The sequence below is a fragment of the Miniopterus schreibersii genome, assembly GCF_964146895.1.
Source record: "Miniopterus schreibersii genome assembly, chromosome: X".
NCBI classification, from domain to species: domain Eukaryota; kingdom Metazoa; phylum Chordata; class Mammalia; order Chiroptera; family Miniopteridae; genus Miniopterus; species Miniopterus schreibersii.
The window spans coordinates 25,557,900-25,574,489 of NC_138104.1; the positions used below are offsets into that span (position 1 = coordinate 25,557,900).

Consider the following 16,590-nt stretch of genomic DNA (forward strand, 5'->3'; position numbering starts at 1 on the left):
AAAATTGCAGTTTTCATCTGTAGTATTTTTCCTAAGAATCCATAACCCCAATCTAACCATGAGAAAAACACCAGAAAAATTCTATTAGTAAGGCATCTTACAAAGTACCTGATCAGTTTTCCTCAAAACTGCCAAGATCGTTAAAAACAAAGTCTGATTAACAGCCACAGCTAAGAGGAGCCTGAAGACACATGTAAACGAATTGTACTGTGCTATCCTGGATGGGACCCTGGAACCAAAACAGGACATTAAGGAAAAACTAAGGGAATCTGAATTAACATGGACATTAAATAATAATAATGCATTAATATTAATTCATTATTTTAACAATGTACCATAGTAATGCAAAATATGAATAATAGGGGAAACTGGGTGTGAGGTTTATGGGAAGTCTTTGTACTAGCTTCTCAGTTTTTCTGTAAATGTGTAAGTCTTTCTGTTCTAAAAAATAAAGTCTGTTTTTTAAAAATTTTAAACAGGTAGCTGAAAAAGAGTGTATATAGTATAATACCATTTATATAAAGTTTGAAAAATACAAAATAATACCATGTATTGCAGAGGAACACCAGAAAGATACTCATTCTCTATTATCACTTAGGGTTTGTTTTAATTTCACAGGAATGTTTATCTTGTTTCCGAACCTAGCTGTATCTTTGTGTTTATCTTTTTATATATGCATATATATGAATATATATGTATGTTGTAGATATGTACATATGTACATACCTTTGTGTATGTACATATATATGTATGTATGTATGTTTTTGGAGCAGAGAAGATGCATCCGAGCAAGAAGTGACCGAGCTACCTCGACCAGAAGTCCTCTTGATTTTTTAAAAATGTTCATGTCAAAGGGAACAATCTTAGTATGGATCTTTCCTATTTGGTGAGAAACTTGCCATATATTTCACATACCCCTTTCTATGGTCATTTAATTTGATGATGCTTTCATGATGAGTATTTCAGAACCAAAACTCTAGATCACCTGAAATTACTTAAGTGAACCACAAATCAGTTATTCTATGTCCTTGTCTTTAAGATAAAGTATAGTTAAATGCTAAATATGTGGATATTCAGCTTTTAATGACTTTGAGAAAAAAATCTGCTTATTACAGTGTTAAATATATTTATTCATACGTTCCAGTGGTTAAGTCATTTAAGGGCTCTATTTTCTAGCTCTTTGCTTTTGTTGCTCCTGTCTGAATTCTTCTCAAGTTCTTTCAAAATACTAAAGGATATAACTTACGCTAGTAAATATAGAGATCTTTTTTCTCCCCACCTCTTTTTATTGTAGTAAAATACATATAACCTGAGATCTACCATCTTAGCAAAATTTTAAGTGTATGTTACAGTATTCTTAACTGTAGACACAATGCCATACAGCAGATCTCTAGAACTTAGTCATCTTGCACGACTAAACTTTATACCCATTAAACAGCTACGATGAGTTTGACTACTGCAGATATCACAAGTGATATGCAGTATTAGCCCTGTTGTGACTGACTTATTTCACTTAGCATCAGTGCCTTCAAGGTTCATTCATGTTGTTGCATGTGACAAAATTTCCTTTTTCTAACTGAATAATATTCCACATTTTCTTTTATTTATTTCTATTGTTCAGAGTATTACAGATGCCCCCCTTTTTTCCCCATCGACCCCCTCCACCCTGCATCCCCTCAGGCCTTCACTGCACTTTTGTCTGCGTCCATGGGTTATGTATATATGCATATAAGTTCTTTGGTTAATCTCTCCCCACCCACTCCCTGCCTTCCCTCTGAGTTCCCTCAGTCTTTTCCATGCATCCATGTCTCTGGATCTATTTTGTTCATCAGTTTATTTTGTTCATTAGATTCCACATATGAATGAGATCATCTGATACTTGTCTTTCTCTGACTGGCTTATTTCCCTTAGCATAATACTCTCCAGGTCCCTCCATGCTGTCTCAAAGGGTAAGGGATCCTTCTTTTTTATAGCTGCATAGTATTCCACGGTGTAAATGTACCAGAGCTTTTTTGTCCACTCATCTACTGATGGGCACTTGGGCTGATTCCAGATCTTAGCTATTGTAAATTGTGCTGCTATGAACATAGTGGCGCATATATTCTGTCTGATTGGTGTTTCGGGATTCCACATTTTCTTTATCTATTCATCCATGATGGGCATTTAGGTTATTTCCATGCCTTGGCTATTGTGAACAGTTCTGCAATGAACATGTGAATTCAGATATCTCTTCGAGATCCTGGTTTTAATTCTTTTGAATAAGAACCCAGAAGTAGGATTGCTGGATCATATGGTAGTTCCAGTTTTAATTTTTTGAGGAACTTCCACACTGTTCTCCATGGAGGCTGCACTATTTTATATTTCTACCAGCAGTGCACAAGGGTTCCAACTTCTCTACATCCTCATCAACACTTACTTTCTGTATGTGTTCTTTGAGGAAATGTCTATTTGGACCTTTTGCCCATTTTTTAAAATCAGATTATTATTTTTATTATTTTTGCTATTGAGTTGTATAGGAGCTCCTTATATATTTTAGATATAAACCTCTAGTCAGATACATGGTTTCCAAATATTTTCTCCCATTCTGTAGGTTGCTTTTTCACTTTGCTGAGTATTTCCTTTGCTGTGCGGAAGCATTTGGTTGATGAAGTCTTACTTTATTTTTGCTTTTGTTACCTGTGCTTCTGATCTAATTAATATCCAAGAAATCATTGACAGGGCCAGTGTCATGAAGCTTTCCACCTAGGGTTTCTTCTGGGAGTTTTAGAGTTTCAGTTCTTATGTTTAATCCATTTTGAATTGATTTTTGTGTAAGGTATAAAATAAGAGTCTAATTTTATCTTTTATATATGGACATCAGCTTTTCTCAACACCATTTGTTGAAAGGACTGTCCTTTCTCCATTGTGTATCTTGCCCTCCTCCCTTGTCATTCAGTTGACTGTATATGTGTGGGTTTATTTCCGGCCTCTCTATTCTGTTTCATTGGTCTATATGTCTGTCTTTATGACAGTGTCATATTGTCTTGATTACTGTAGATTTGTAGTATGTTTTGAAATGAAGAAGTGTGAGGCCTCCAGGTTTCATTTCTCAGGATTGCTTTGGCTATTTGGGGTCTCTTGTAGTTCCATATGAATTTTAGGACTGTTTTTCTATTTCTATAAAAAGATTATTGGAATTTTGATACAAATTGCCTTAAATCTGTAGATTGTTTTGGGTAGTGTGGACATTTTATCCATGTTATCGTCCAGTCCATGGAAGCATTTATTTCAGTCTTTAATTTTTTTGAGCAATGTTTCATGGTTTTCAATGTACAAGTCCTTTGTCTCTTTGATTACTTTCTTTTTTAAATCGATATATGATTGACATACAAAAAAGCTGTACATATTTAATGTATGCATCTTGATGAGTTTGAAGATAAATATATACCATGAAACTGTCACCATATACAGTGCCCTAAACTTAACCATCACCTCCAGGATTTCCTTTCTCCCTCTTTTTTCTTTTGATAACATTAAACATAAGATCTATTCTCTTACCAAATTTTTAAGTATCCAATACAGTATTATTAACTATATGCATTATACTGTAGGACTTACTCATCTTGCATAAGTGAAACTATCTACCCCTTGATGAATAACTTTCCAATTACCCCAGCCCCCGGTAAACACAATTCTACTATCCACATCTATGAATTTGACTATTTAGATTCCTGATATAAGTGGAATCATATAGTATTTGTTCTTCTGTGTCTGGTTTATTTCATTTAGCATATGTCTTCCAAGCTCATCTATGTTGTAGCAATGACAAGGTTTATTTCTTTTTTAAGGCTCAATAATATTCTGTTGTATTTATACACCATATTTACTTTATCCATTCATCTGTCAGTGTATATTTAGGTTATTTTCGTGTTTTTGCTATTATAAATGCTGCAGCGAACAAGGGAATGCAGATATTTCTTCCAGATCCTGATTCCAGTTCTTTTGGGTATAAAAACCTAGAAGTGAGATTGCTGGATTATATGGTAGTTATATTTTTAAATTTTTGAGGAACCTTCATACTGTTTTCCACAGTCATCATACCAATTTAAATTCTCACCAACACTTACTTTTGTTTTTACCTTAATAGCCTTTGTAACAGGCATGAGATGATATTCCAGCGAGGTTTTGATTTGCATTTCTCTGATGATTAGTGATGTTGAGCATCCTTTCATATACCTGTTGGCAATTTGTATGTCCTTTTTTGAAGAAATGTTTACTCAGAACTTTTTTTCCATTTTTAAAATTGGGTTATTTGTTTTGGGGGGGTTTAAGTTATAGGATTCCCTTGTATATTTTAGATATTAATCTTTTATCTGATATATGACTTGCATTTATCCGATATATGATTTGCAAATATATTTACCCATTCCATAGGTTGCCTTTTCACTTTGCTGATTGTTTCCTTTGCTGCATGGGTTTTTAGTTGATGTAACCCTACTTGTCTGTTTTTGCTTTTGTTGCTTGTGTTTTTAATGTCATATTCAAGAAATCATTGCCAAGGCCAATGCCAAGAAGCTTTTTCCTTATTTTTTTCTTCTGGGAGTTTTAGAGTTTCAGATCTTATTTTTAAGTCTTTAATCTACTTTAAGTTATTTTTTGTCTATGGTGTAAGATAAGCATCCAATTTTATTCTTTTACACTGGCTATCCAGTTTTCCCAAAACCATTTATTGAAAAGACTATTATTTCCCCATTGTGTATTCTTTCCCCACTTGTTGAAGATCAATTTACCACAAATGTGTGATTTATTTCTAGGCTCTCTATTCCGTTACACTGGTCAGTATGTACCAGTACCATACTGTTTTGATAACTATAGTTTAAAATCAGGAAATGCAATGCCTCCTCATTTGTTCTTTAATATTGCTTTATCTAGTTGGGGTCTCTTGTGGTTCATATGAATTTTAGGATTTTTTTTATAAGTTGCCATTGAGACTTTGATAAGTATTGCATTGAATCTGTAGATAGCTTTGGGTAGTTTGGACATTTTGACAATATTAATATTTCCAATCCACAAGTATGGAATATCTTTTCGTCTCTGTGTCTTTTTCAATTTTTTTCATCAATGTTTTATAGTTTTCTGTGTATTAGTCTTTCAGCTCCCTGGTTAACTTTATTTCTAAGTATATTATTCTTTTTGATGCTAGTGTAAATGGGATTGTTTTCTTGATTTCCTTTTCAGACAGTTTATTGTTTAAAAATGCTACTAATTTTTGTTTGTTGATTTTGTATCCTGCAACTTTACTGAATTTGTTTATTACTTTTAACAGTTTTGTGAAGTCTTTAGGGTTTTCTACACATAGGATTATGTCATATACAGAGATAATTTTACTTTCTCCTTCCCAATTTGGTTGCCTTTTATTTTACTTTATTCTTGTCTAATTGCTCTTGCTAGGACTTCCAGTACTATGTTGAATAGAAGTGAGAAGAGTGGGTATCCTTGCCTTGTTTCTAATCTTAGAGGAACAAATTTAAGTGTTTCACTGTTGAGTATGAGGTCTGCTGTGGGCTTTTCATATATGGCCTTTATTAAGTTAAGTAAGTTCCTTCTATTCCTAATTTATTGAGCATTCTTATCATGAAAGGGTGTTAGACTTTGTCAGTGCTTCTTCTGCATCAATTGATATGATCAGGTGATTTTAATTCTTCATTCTGTTAATGTGGTGTGTCACAATTATTGATTTTCATGTACTGAACCATCCTTATGTTCCAGAGATAAATACCACTTGGTCATGGTGTAAAACCCTTTTAATGTGCTTTTGAATTCAGCTTACTAGTTTTGTGTTGAGGATTTTTGCATCTGTATTAATCAGGGATATTTTTCTGTAGTTTTCTTTTCTTGGAATGTCTTTTTCTGCTTTTCATATCAGGGTAATGGTGCCTCATAAACTTAGTTTGGAAGTGTTCCCTCCTCTTCACTATTTTAGAAGAGTTTGAAAAGGATTGGCATTAGTTCTTTAAGTGTTTAATAGAGTTCACCCATGAAGCTATCTGGTTCTGGTGCTTTTCTTGTTGGGAGGTTTTTGATTACTGATTCAATCTTACTATTAGTTATAAATCTGTTCAGATTTTCTATGTCTACATAATTTAGTGTTAGTATAGGTTGTATGTTTCTAGGAACTTATTATCTTCCATGTTAACCACATTGTTGGCACAGAATTGTTCATAGTAGTCTTTTATAATCCTTTTTATTTCTATGGCATTAGTTGTAATGTGCCCTCTTTCATTTCTGATTTTGAGTCTTCTCTTTTTTATTCTTAGTCCAGTTAAAGGTAGTCAATTTTGTTGATCTTTAAAAAAAACTAACTCCTGCCCAGCCGGGCGTGGCTCAGAGGTTGAGCGTTGACCTAGGATCCAGGCGATAAGGGTTCGATTCCCAGTCAGGGCACATGCCCGGGTTGTGGGCTCGATTCCCAGTTGGGGACGTGCAGGAGGCGGCCGATCAGTGACTCTCTCATCATTGATGTTTCTATCTCTCTCTCTCCCTCTCCTTTCCTCTCTCTGAAATCAATAAAGATATATTAAAAAAAAACAAAAAAACACACACACACACAAAAAAACCTAACTCCTAACTTAGTTGATTTTTAAAATTTGTTTTTATAATCTGTTTTGTCTATTTCTGCTCTAATCTATTTTTTTTCCTGCTAACTTTAGGCTTAGTTCTTTTTCTTATTTCTTGGGGTGTAAAGTTGTTTATTTGAGATTTTTCTTCTTTTTTAATATAGGCATTTATCACTATAAACCTCCTTCTTAGTACTGCTCTTGCTACATCCCATATATTTTATGATATGGTTTCATTTTTTTTGGGGGGGTCTCAAAATATTTTCTAATTTCACTTTTAATTTCTTTTCGACCCATTAGTTGATCAAGAGTAATTTGTTTAATTTGTACATATTTGTGAATTTTCTAGTTTTCCTTCTGCTATTGAAAGCAAGGTATGGAAATCTAATATTATTGTGTTGCTATTTTCTCTCTTCAGTTCTCTCAACATTTGCTTCATGCATTTAGGTGTTCTGATGTTGGGTGCATATATATTTATAATTGTTATATCTTCCTGGGGAATTAACCCTGTTATCATTATATAATGTTCTTTTTTGTCTCTTGTGACAGTTTTGACTTAAAAGTCTATTGTGTCTGATACCCCTGCTCTCTTTTTGTTGCCATTTACATGGAATATTTTTTCTATCCATTTTTAGCGTATGTGTGGCCTTATATCTAAAGTGAATTTCTTCTAGACAGCATACATTGGATCTTTTTTTATTCATTTGGCCACTGTATGTCTTCAATAAGAGGGTTTAATCCATTTACATGTAAAGTCATCATTGATAGGGAAGGACTTACTATTGCCATTTATTAGTTGTTTTCTGTCTTGTAGCTTTGTCCCTCTTTTTTCTCTTAATGTCTACCTTTGTGTTTCATTGATTTGTTTTGTAATGATATGCTTTTTCCTCTCTCATTTTCTTTTGTGTATCTCCTTATAGGTATTTTTTTATGGTTACAATTGGCTTACTTAAAGTTATAACAAATTTCTTAGAGTTATAATAATTTACTTTAAGCCAATAAGAGCTTAAGTCACATTAAGTAGCTCTTTTTTATTTTCTTGACTGTCCTTTAAAAAAAAAAAATAGCATCCCATTCCTAATAGATAGAATGGTGTCTCTTATTTCTCTGAGGGTATTCATGATGGTTTCTGAAGATTTTTTTCTTCTTTGCGTGGTCTCTGTTTTCTCCTATTTGCTTTCATTTCTGTTTGTTTTTTTCTCTGTCTTTCACATTAGAGGCTTTCCTCAGGTGCCTGATAATCCATGCTCATATTTATGAGTAGGAGCCAAAAACAGATTGGGAGCTTTGAGTACATCAGTGGTCCTTGTTAACTTTGAGCTTCACTTTAAAGTCATCTGGCTGGTCCATTTGTTGGAGAAATTCCCTATCCCAAATTAGTATTTTTAGATCTTTCTTCTTGGGGCTAATCGGATTCGTCAGAGAAGACACTTAACAAACTATTGCTTAGGAGGGTACTACCAGCATTATAGGAGCCAAATGGGGGAAACTGTCTGGGGTGTCGTCAGCATTCAGTATGAATTATTTATCTTAATTATCTTGCTTTAAAAAACAGTATTCACACATTCAACTGTGTCTGGCATTCCTTATATTCAGAGAATGAGCCTGCAGTATTCACCAGGATTAGGAGTGGCTTTTCCCTAGCAGCATATTGTAGGGGCAGATATTTTAAGATCTAGTTGGTTATTAAGCAGCTTTCAACCTACCCACCTTATCTTAACCCCATCCCTTTACATCCATTTCCAGAGATACATGAAGCTACTGAACTGTTTTAGAATTCTTAGGTGTAGATTGGATTGGTTTCTGGCTTTTCCCACTGATGATTGAAGATTCAGCTTTCTTGAGTATACTAATCTAGTATTTTCCAGCTTACAGAATATTCTTTCTATTATCTCTTTTCTTGTTCTTCCTGACCTTGTAGATTTGTTAGAGAGAAGAAAAAAAAAAAAATACTACAGTTTTTGAGATTTTTCTGGAGGGAGTAAAATTAGATTCATGTGTTCTATCCACCATCTATATCTGAAACTAATGATTTCTAACCACAATGAAGTAGTTGCTTTACCTCCCTCATGTGATATTTCTGTTGATCTTCGGTTTACATTAGGTGTTATACCTGAAGAACCTTAGCCCTCGGGTGACCGAAAGAGATCTTGTCTCATTGTTCGCTCGATTCCAGGAGAAAAAAGGACCTCTAATTCAATTTCGAATGATGACTGGCCGAATGAGGGGGCAAGCTTTTATCACCTTTCCCAGTAAGTAGCTTTATCTGGTTAATTAGTGCGTTGTAGAATTATCATTAGAAACTACTTATACCCTCTCTAATTTAGATACAATCATTTGATTTCTCTATAACACATGAGAAGCAGGTGCTTAAATAAGCACATGGGAAGAAGGGAAGAGAAGTAAGCAAAATGTTTTCAATGTTCCTCTATTCTGCCTTTTGTGCTTTCTCTCCTCTGTTTACTGTGCATGACCACCTTACTCCATTGTCTTCAATTTTCCCCAGTCTTGTTACTTTCTTCTCACTTTATCAAAATTAACTTTACCTTTAAAAACTTTACTTTACCCTTGCTCACAATAGTATTTGTAGTCCAAGTTATAATTATATTGCTTATTGATATATTGGTATTCTGATCAGAACACTTACACTTACATAATGCCCTATTCCTTTAGGACTAAGAGACTGCAAGCTAATATGCTGATTCACTAGTAATTCATAGTTAGTGGATGGTGATATATTCTTATAACTAGTTTGCATCTTAACATGTGATTTCAGTATCCTAATCCAAAGGGATCAGTAATACAGGAATTTCAGTTTCTGTGACAGACCAGGCTATCATTTTTTTTGGGGGGGAGGGGGGTAGCGGCTGGTTATGAGCTGTACTTTTCATCATTCCTAAACTATCATCACTTATAAACAGTCTAGTAATCTATGTAAAGGCAAATGATTTACACTTGAGCAGTTCCAAACTCCAATAGTCTTATACCATCTTTGCTATCTTATTAAAGGTTTGTGGGTGATATACACTAGTGCTTTTTAGTCTTTTTAAGTGTGAGGACCCTTTTTAAACTTAAAAAATAGTTCATGGATCTCCCCCACCTAATATGCATTAATTAAGAAAAATATATAATAAAAAGGCTTTATAAATTAAGTTCTTTCAAATGGATAGCTGTTTTACTAATCATAATAGCAGCTATCCACATTTAAAAATTTATAGTACATACATAAATTGTGATATAAATTGGTTCAGCCTAAAGATATTGCTTGTCTACTTTTGATTTCACAGACTCCCATCAATAATTCCACTCCTTCCTGATTTCCCACATCAAGGGTCTGAGACACATTAGTTGAATACTACTGTTGTACACTACTCTCACATCTCAAGTTTCATGTGCTTATGAGGATTAATTATTACACTTATTTATCTCAATGAGGGCTCCCACAATCACTGTCCTATCAAAAGATGAAAGTAGCAAAATGACCTTAATACCACGATAACCTCTTCTATTTGTGTTGCCCATTTTGAAAATGATTTTATTCTCACAATACCTATAATCTGTTATCTAAGATAGAGGCTTGTGTATTAGTAGTTATAGCTTAGCCTTCTTTAACACACTGTCTATATTCTTGTTTCTTTACCTATATCTTTAAATTACAAGGCACTCCCAAACCCATTTCAAGTTTTTCTAGTCATTATTCTTAGCCATTAGTTTAATCTTGTTGAGTTATACAAATTTGAGATTATGGAAAAGATAATAAAATCAAATAGCTATATAGCCTTATAGCCTCCCAAGGCAAAAAAAAAACATAAAGTAAACTGGGAATAGAATTGGATTATTAAACCCTGTGTAAATTGTTTTTTTTTTTCCTTTTAGATAAGGAGATAGCATGGCAAGCGTTTCATCTAATAAATGGATATAAACTACATGGGAAAATTTTGGTGATAGAATTTGGAAAGAACAAAAAGCAACAGTCTGATCTCCAGGCTGCTTCTCTCAGATCATCTGCTACAGAAAGCACTACAGAAATCAGTGGTAGCTAGAAGAACTATAGATTATGAGTCCCAGGAAGTCTTTCTTGATCAGAATCTTGGATCTAGAATTTCTATATAGATAGCAATGTGTTTGAAATTGAAGAGAAACTGTGGAAGAAAACAGTCTAATTAAGATAATCCCTTTAGCTTTTGGAAGAATTGGTAAAAAAACACTTTCTATAATCAAAGACTATATAGGACAGACAAGATACTGAGTGTGAAGGGTAAAGTACAAAGAGTATCATTTTCTCAGGATAAATTGCAAAGGATTATTTCCAAGGATTTTTTTTAAATCTTCATAGTTGATCTGTGGTCTTAATACCTATTCCTAGAGATAACATTCTTTACAAGACTGCCACCTATATGCAGAACTAAAAAAACTAAATGTTGAAATATTTATTTATTAGAGTCCATTTGTCCCTCATTGTATTCATGTAGTAAATAAATGACCAGGACTCAGGCCTAAACATTAACAAATGTTGTTAAATAAGAACTATCAGTAGTAATAATAGGTAGTTTCATAAGTCAGTATACATATTTAATGAATACTTTCTATTAAGTTATCAATGTCTTCAAAAAGCCATATATTTTTCTAATGAAGCATCTAGATCTAAATAGTGATATTCTCCTGGTCATTAAACTAGCTACCATTCAGTAATCATTGAATTCAAAGCAATAAACATCAAATAAACATTTAATATATGTTAGATATTAGGTATATGCCTTTTAGAAGAAGAGTATACTAGCAAAAAATACTAAAGGGGAGATGGGAAGAAAGAGCTCTCTAGAAGAGAGGTAGCCAGTCCCAAATTCCCCAGTTGTTTGTTTATAGTTGCTGGAGACTAGAAAGACAATATGGTATAGAGGAGGTAGTACAAACTTTGGCCTCAGAACTGTGTTTGAACTTCACAGCCACATTTACCACTCCATGAACTGGGCAAGTCACTTAGTCTGAGCCTCAGTTTTCTCATCTATAAAATGAGGATACTAATACTACTTACCTCATTGGGTTGTAAGAATTAAATGAGATAATAGTATACAGGTTGAAGAACAGAAAGAAAAAATAATGAAAAAAATTGAACAGAGTATACAATCATTAAGTACTCCAACATACTTGTAATGGGAGTACCAGAAAAAAAGAGAAGAGAAAGAAAGCAGAAAAAATATTCTAACAAATAATGGCTATAAACATCCCAAATTTAATGAGAAGCATTATCTTCACATCCACGGATCTCAGCAAACCCCAAGTAGGGTAAAACAAAGAAACCCACAAATGTGTTATAATAAAATGCTAAAACACAGAGAGTCTTGGAAGCAACATGAAAAAAATGAAGCATCACTTTCAATGGAACACCAATAAGATTAACAGCTGACTTCTCATCAGAAACAATGGAGGTGGCAGTGGGATAACATATCCAAAGTGCTCAAAGAAAAAAACTGTCACTATAGAATCCTACATCCAATAAAACTATTTTTCAAAAATGAAGATGAAACAAAGACATTCCCATATAATAAAAACTGGGAGAATTTGTTGCTGGCACACCTGATTTACAGGAAATATTAAAGGAAGTTCTTCAGGTGGAAAGCAAGTGACCTCAGACAGTAATTTGAATCTACACATACAAAAAATACCACGGGTAAATTTAATTATGTAATTATAAAAGACAGTTTAAGTGCATTTTCCTTTATTTTAATTGATTTAAAAATAAATTTTATAAAACAGTATGTATGTAGTTGCATTTTAGGGCCTGTAACATGTGAAACTGTAATATATTTGCCAATAACAGGACAAAGGAGGTGGGTGGAAGCAAAACTATATTGGACTAACGAAGTGACTTCAGATGGTAACTCAAATCCACTGGATCAAATGAAGGAAATAAGAAAATGGGAAATAAGGTTAATATAAAAAAGCTATAAATATATACTTGCTCTGCTTTCTTATTTCAACTTCTTCAAAAGACATAAAATTATGTTAAGTAATAATTATAACAATGTATTGTTATGTTTATAACATGTAAAAATAATATGTAAAACAATAATATCATGAAGTAGGGAAAGGAATAGGTTTATATAGGATTAAGGTTTTTATATCTCATCGAAATTAGTATATATCTGAAGACAATTTAGTTAAGATGTGCATGGTAAGCCTTAGAGCAACCACTAAGGAAATAACTGAAAATACATAGTGAAGATATTATTAAAGAAATTTAAATGCTGTATTAGAAAAATTTCAATCTAAAGCAACGCAGAGGGAGAAATGGAGAAACAAAAACAAAAAATTTGAGACATATAGAAAACAAATAGTAAAATTGCAGTCTTAAATACACCTATGTGAATAATAACTATGAATGGATTAAACAATGCAATGAAAAGGCAGAGGTTGTCAGCCTGAGGAAAAAACAAGATTTACCTCTATACTATTTATGAGAGTCATACTTGTAGGTTCAGAGGTACAAACAAAGGTAAAAGGATAGAAAGAAATATCAGGCAAATGGCAACTATAAGAAAGCTGGAGTGACCATACTAATATCAGGCAAAATACACTTTAAAACAATGACTGTCACTAGAGTCAATGAGTGACATTTTATAATGATAAAAGAGTCAATACATCAGAAAAATATAAAAATTATAAATGTATATGCACCTAACAACAAAGCACCAAAATACATGAATCAAAAACTGAAATAAAGGGAGAAATATATAAGTCTACAATAACAATTGGGGAATTTGGTACCCCATTTTCAATAATAGAATAACTAGACAGAAGATAGAAGATAAACAGAATTAGAAGACTTGAAAAATGCTATAAATCATGTAGATCTTTATTTTTTAATTTATCTTTATTGTTGAAAGTATTACAAATGTCCCCTTTTTTCCCCCCATTGACCCTCTCCACCCTCCCCCCCAGTCCTTCACCACACTGTTGTCTGTTTCCATGGGTTATGCATATATGCATATAAGTTCTTAGGTTAATCTCTATCCACCCACCCACCCCTGCCTTCCCTCTGAGATTCATCAATCTGTTCCCTGCTTCTATGTCTCTGGATCTATTTTGTCCATTGGTTTATTTTGTTCATTAAATACCACATAAAATCATGTAGATCTTAAGGAGATCTATAGAACACTTCACCCAACAAGAGCAAAATACACATTCTTGTCTAGTGCACATGAAACATCCTCAGGATAGACCATAAAACAGACCTCAAATTTAAGTGGACTGAAGTCATGCAAAGTATGTTTTCTGACCACATAGACTGAAACTAGAAATCAATAACAGAATTAGAAAACTCACAAATATGAATTAAACACACTTCTAAGTGATCAGTGGGTTAAAGAAGAAATCACAAGGGAAATTAGGAAATCTTTTGAGGTGTATTAAAATGAAGACACAACATACCAAGACTTATGGGATGCACTTAAAGCAATACTTAAAAAACTGTAAGTACAAATGCCTATATTTTTAAAAGATCACATATCACTAACCTTATTTATACCTTAAGACACTGGAAAAAGATGAGCAAACTAAACCTAGAGCAAGCAGAAGGAAGAAAAATGTTTAAATAAATGATATGGAGACTAGAATAACAGTAAAGTCAATGAAACCAAAATTGATTTTATAAAAAGCTCAACAAAAATTACATACCTTTTCAGAGACTGGCCAGGAAAAAAAATCCAAATTACTAGAATCAGAAGTGAAGGAGGAACATTACTACTAACCTTATAGAAATAAAAATTATGAAGTAACACTATGAATAATTGTATGCCAATAAATATAATACACAAAATACTGAAGCCAATGAAAAAAATCTGAAAAGACCTGTAACAAGTAAAAACGTTAATTAGTAATTTTTTTTAGTACCCACAAAGAAAAGGCTAGGCTTAAAAGTCTTCTCAGATGAATTCTAGTAAACATTAAAGAATAATTAATACAGATTCTTCACAAACTCTTCCAAAAAGTAAGAGGAGGGAACACTTCTGAAAAGTATTACAACATGGGAAAACCCTGAAAACATGCTAAATGAATTAACAGTAACAAAAAGACTATGTTATATGATTCCATTTATATGAAATGTCCAGAATTGGCAAATATAGAGACAGAAAATGGATTAGTGATTGCTTCGGGCTAGGGGGTGATAGCTGAAGTGTGTGAGATTTCTTTAGAAGTTGATGAAAATGTTCTAAAACTGATTGTGATGATTGTACAGGACTGAATATACTACAAACCATGATTTTAAACTTTAAATGGGTAAATTTTATGGTATGTGAATTATATCTCAAAATCACACAAAAAGAAATTGAATACAATCCAAATGTCCAGCAGTAGGAGAATGGATAAATAAATTGTGGAATATCCATTTAGTGGAATACTATACAGCCATTAAGATAATGGGGTATATCTATGAATACATTCTGAACTATATGGTGTCCAGGATTTTACTTTAAGTTAAAAAGCAAGAAATATGTACAGATGATCCTTAAACAGCATGGGTTTGAACTATGCAGGTTCATTTGTACATAATTTTTTTTTTTCCAATAAATACCTGTAATGTTTCAATCTGTGGCTGGGAGTCCATGGAAGCAGAGGGCTGACTATGCATTGATCTACACCATTTTATATATGGGACTTTAGCATCCATGGATTTTATTTTTTTTATTTTTGAGCATCCATGGATTTTAGTATTTTCAGGGTGTTCTGGAACCAATCCCTCACGGATACCCAGGGACAACTAGGTTTCTGGGGAGTCAAAAGTTACATGCATGTGGATTTCTGACTGTGTGGGATGTCGGTGCCCCTAACTCCCACGTTGTTCAAGGGTCAACTGTATAATATGAATACATTTTTGTAAACAAATGCATTTGTGTGTATATATATATGGTATATGTATAAATAGATAGATCTAAATAAATTTAGGATAAAGCTGGGAAATATACATACCAAATTGTAAACCTTTTAGAGGCGGGATTGGATGAGCTGAAAGGGGACTTTTGCTTTATGAAATTTTTTAAGTGATATAGTTTGAGGTGATTTTTACTATTTCAGCATTTTTTTCATTTAAAAAAGTTGTTTTAAATACTCTGCCAATGATGCTTTCCAGAATATTTGTCAGATCTGCTCTGAGGATATCATCTAACTATACTCAGGACAAACTTATTCCTTTGATATACTGTTCACTTAGGATGAAATCTCCAATTTTAAATATAGTTTAAGGGACAAGAAGTAAGTTATCCTGTTATAACCTCTTGCACATGTTACACAACATTATACTTCTAACCTGGACTTTTCAGAAGGAATTTCTTCCTGTTGGGAAGAAAACCTCACCTATGCCCTTTACTAGACCTATGACCACTAACAATAGAGGAAAATAAAAGTGGAGGATGATCCTCAACTGGTGCATATATAAACTGTGGTATATCCATGCAGTGGAATCTTAGCAATAAAAACTATGATGAACAATGATACATGCAACAACTTGGATGAATCTCAAGTGCATTTTACTAAGTGAACGAAGCCAAACTCAAAATGCTACTTACTGTTTGATTCCATTTATATGATATTCTGGAAAAGAAAACTATAGGAAAAGAAATCAGTGGATGTCAGGGGTTAAAAAAGGAAGACTAATTACAAAATGGTAGCATAAGGGATTTGTTTCAATAATGGAATTTTCTGTGTCTTGATTATAGTTACCTGAGTGTATGCATTTGTCAAAGCTTATATAATTGTACACCAAAAAAGATTAATTTTACTGTATGTAAATTTTAAAATAAATGTAATTTTTAATGGAGGAAAGAAAAAGTTTCTCAAAGTTATTTCCATAATGTAGTGTTCCTATTCTGTGGTCTTTGATTACTGTTGAAGACTTAACGCCACTTGGCATTCTTCCTTATTTTCTACCCACAGGTCAGCAGAAATCGACACATACAAACCTACCATTAAAAAAAAAAAAAAAAACAGAAAGAGG

General features: G+C 33.1%; 1 protein-coding gene across 3 annotated transcripts in view; it reads left to right on the forward strand.

The window, feature by feature from the left end:
* RBM41 (RNA binding motif protein 41) overlaps nt 1-12,893 on the forward strand; it is a 55,895-nt gene extending 43,002 nt beyond the window's left edge. For 2 of the 3 annotated variants that reach the window (XM_081126769.1, XM_081126771.1), the window contains exons 7-8: nt 8,701-8,848; nt 10,473-11,762. In XM_081126769.1, coding sequence (XP_080982895.1) covers nt 8,701-8,848; nt 10,473-10,639 — 315 coding nt within the window. In that variant the 3' untranslated portion in view covers nt 10,640-11,762. Of the gene's footprint in view, nt 1-8,700; nt 8,849-10,472 lie in introns of all 3 variants that reach the window. The other variant, XM_081126770.1, reaches the window with a different exon arrangement.
* Nucleotides 12,894-16,590: the final 3,697 nt, after the last annotated feature.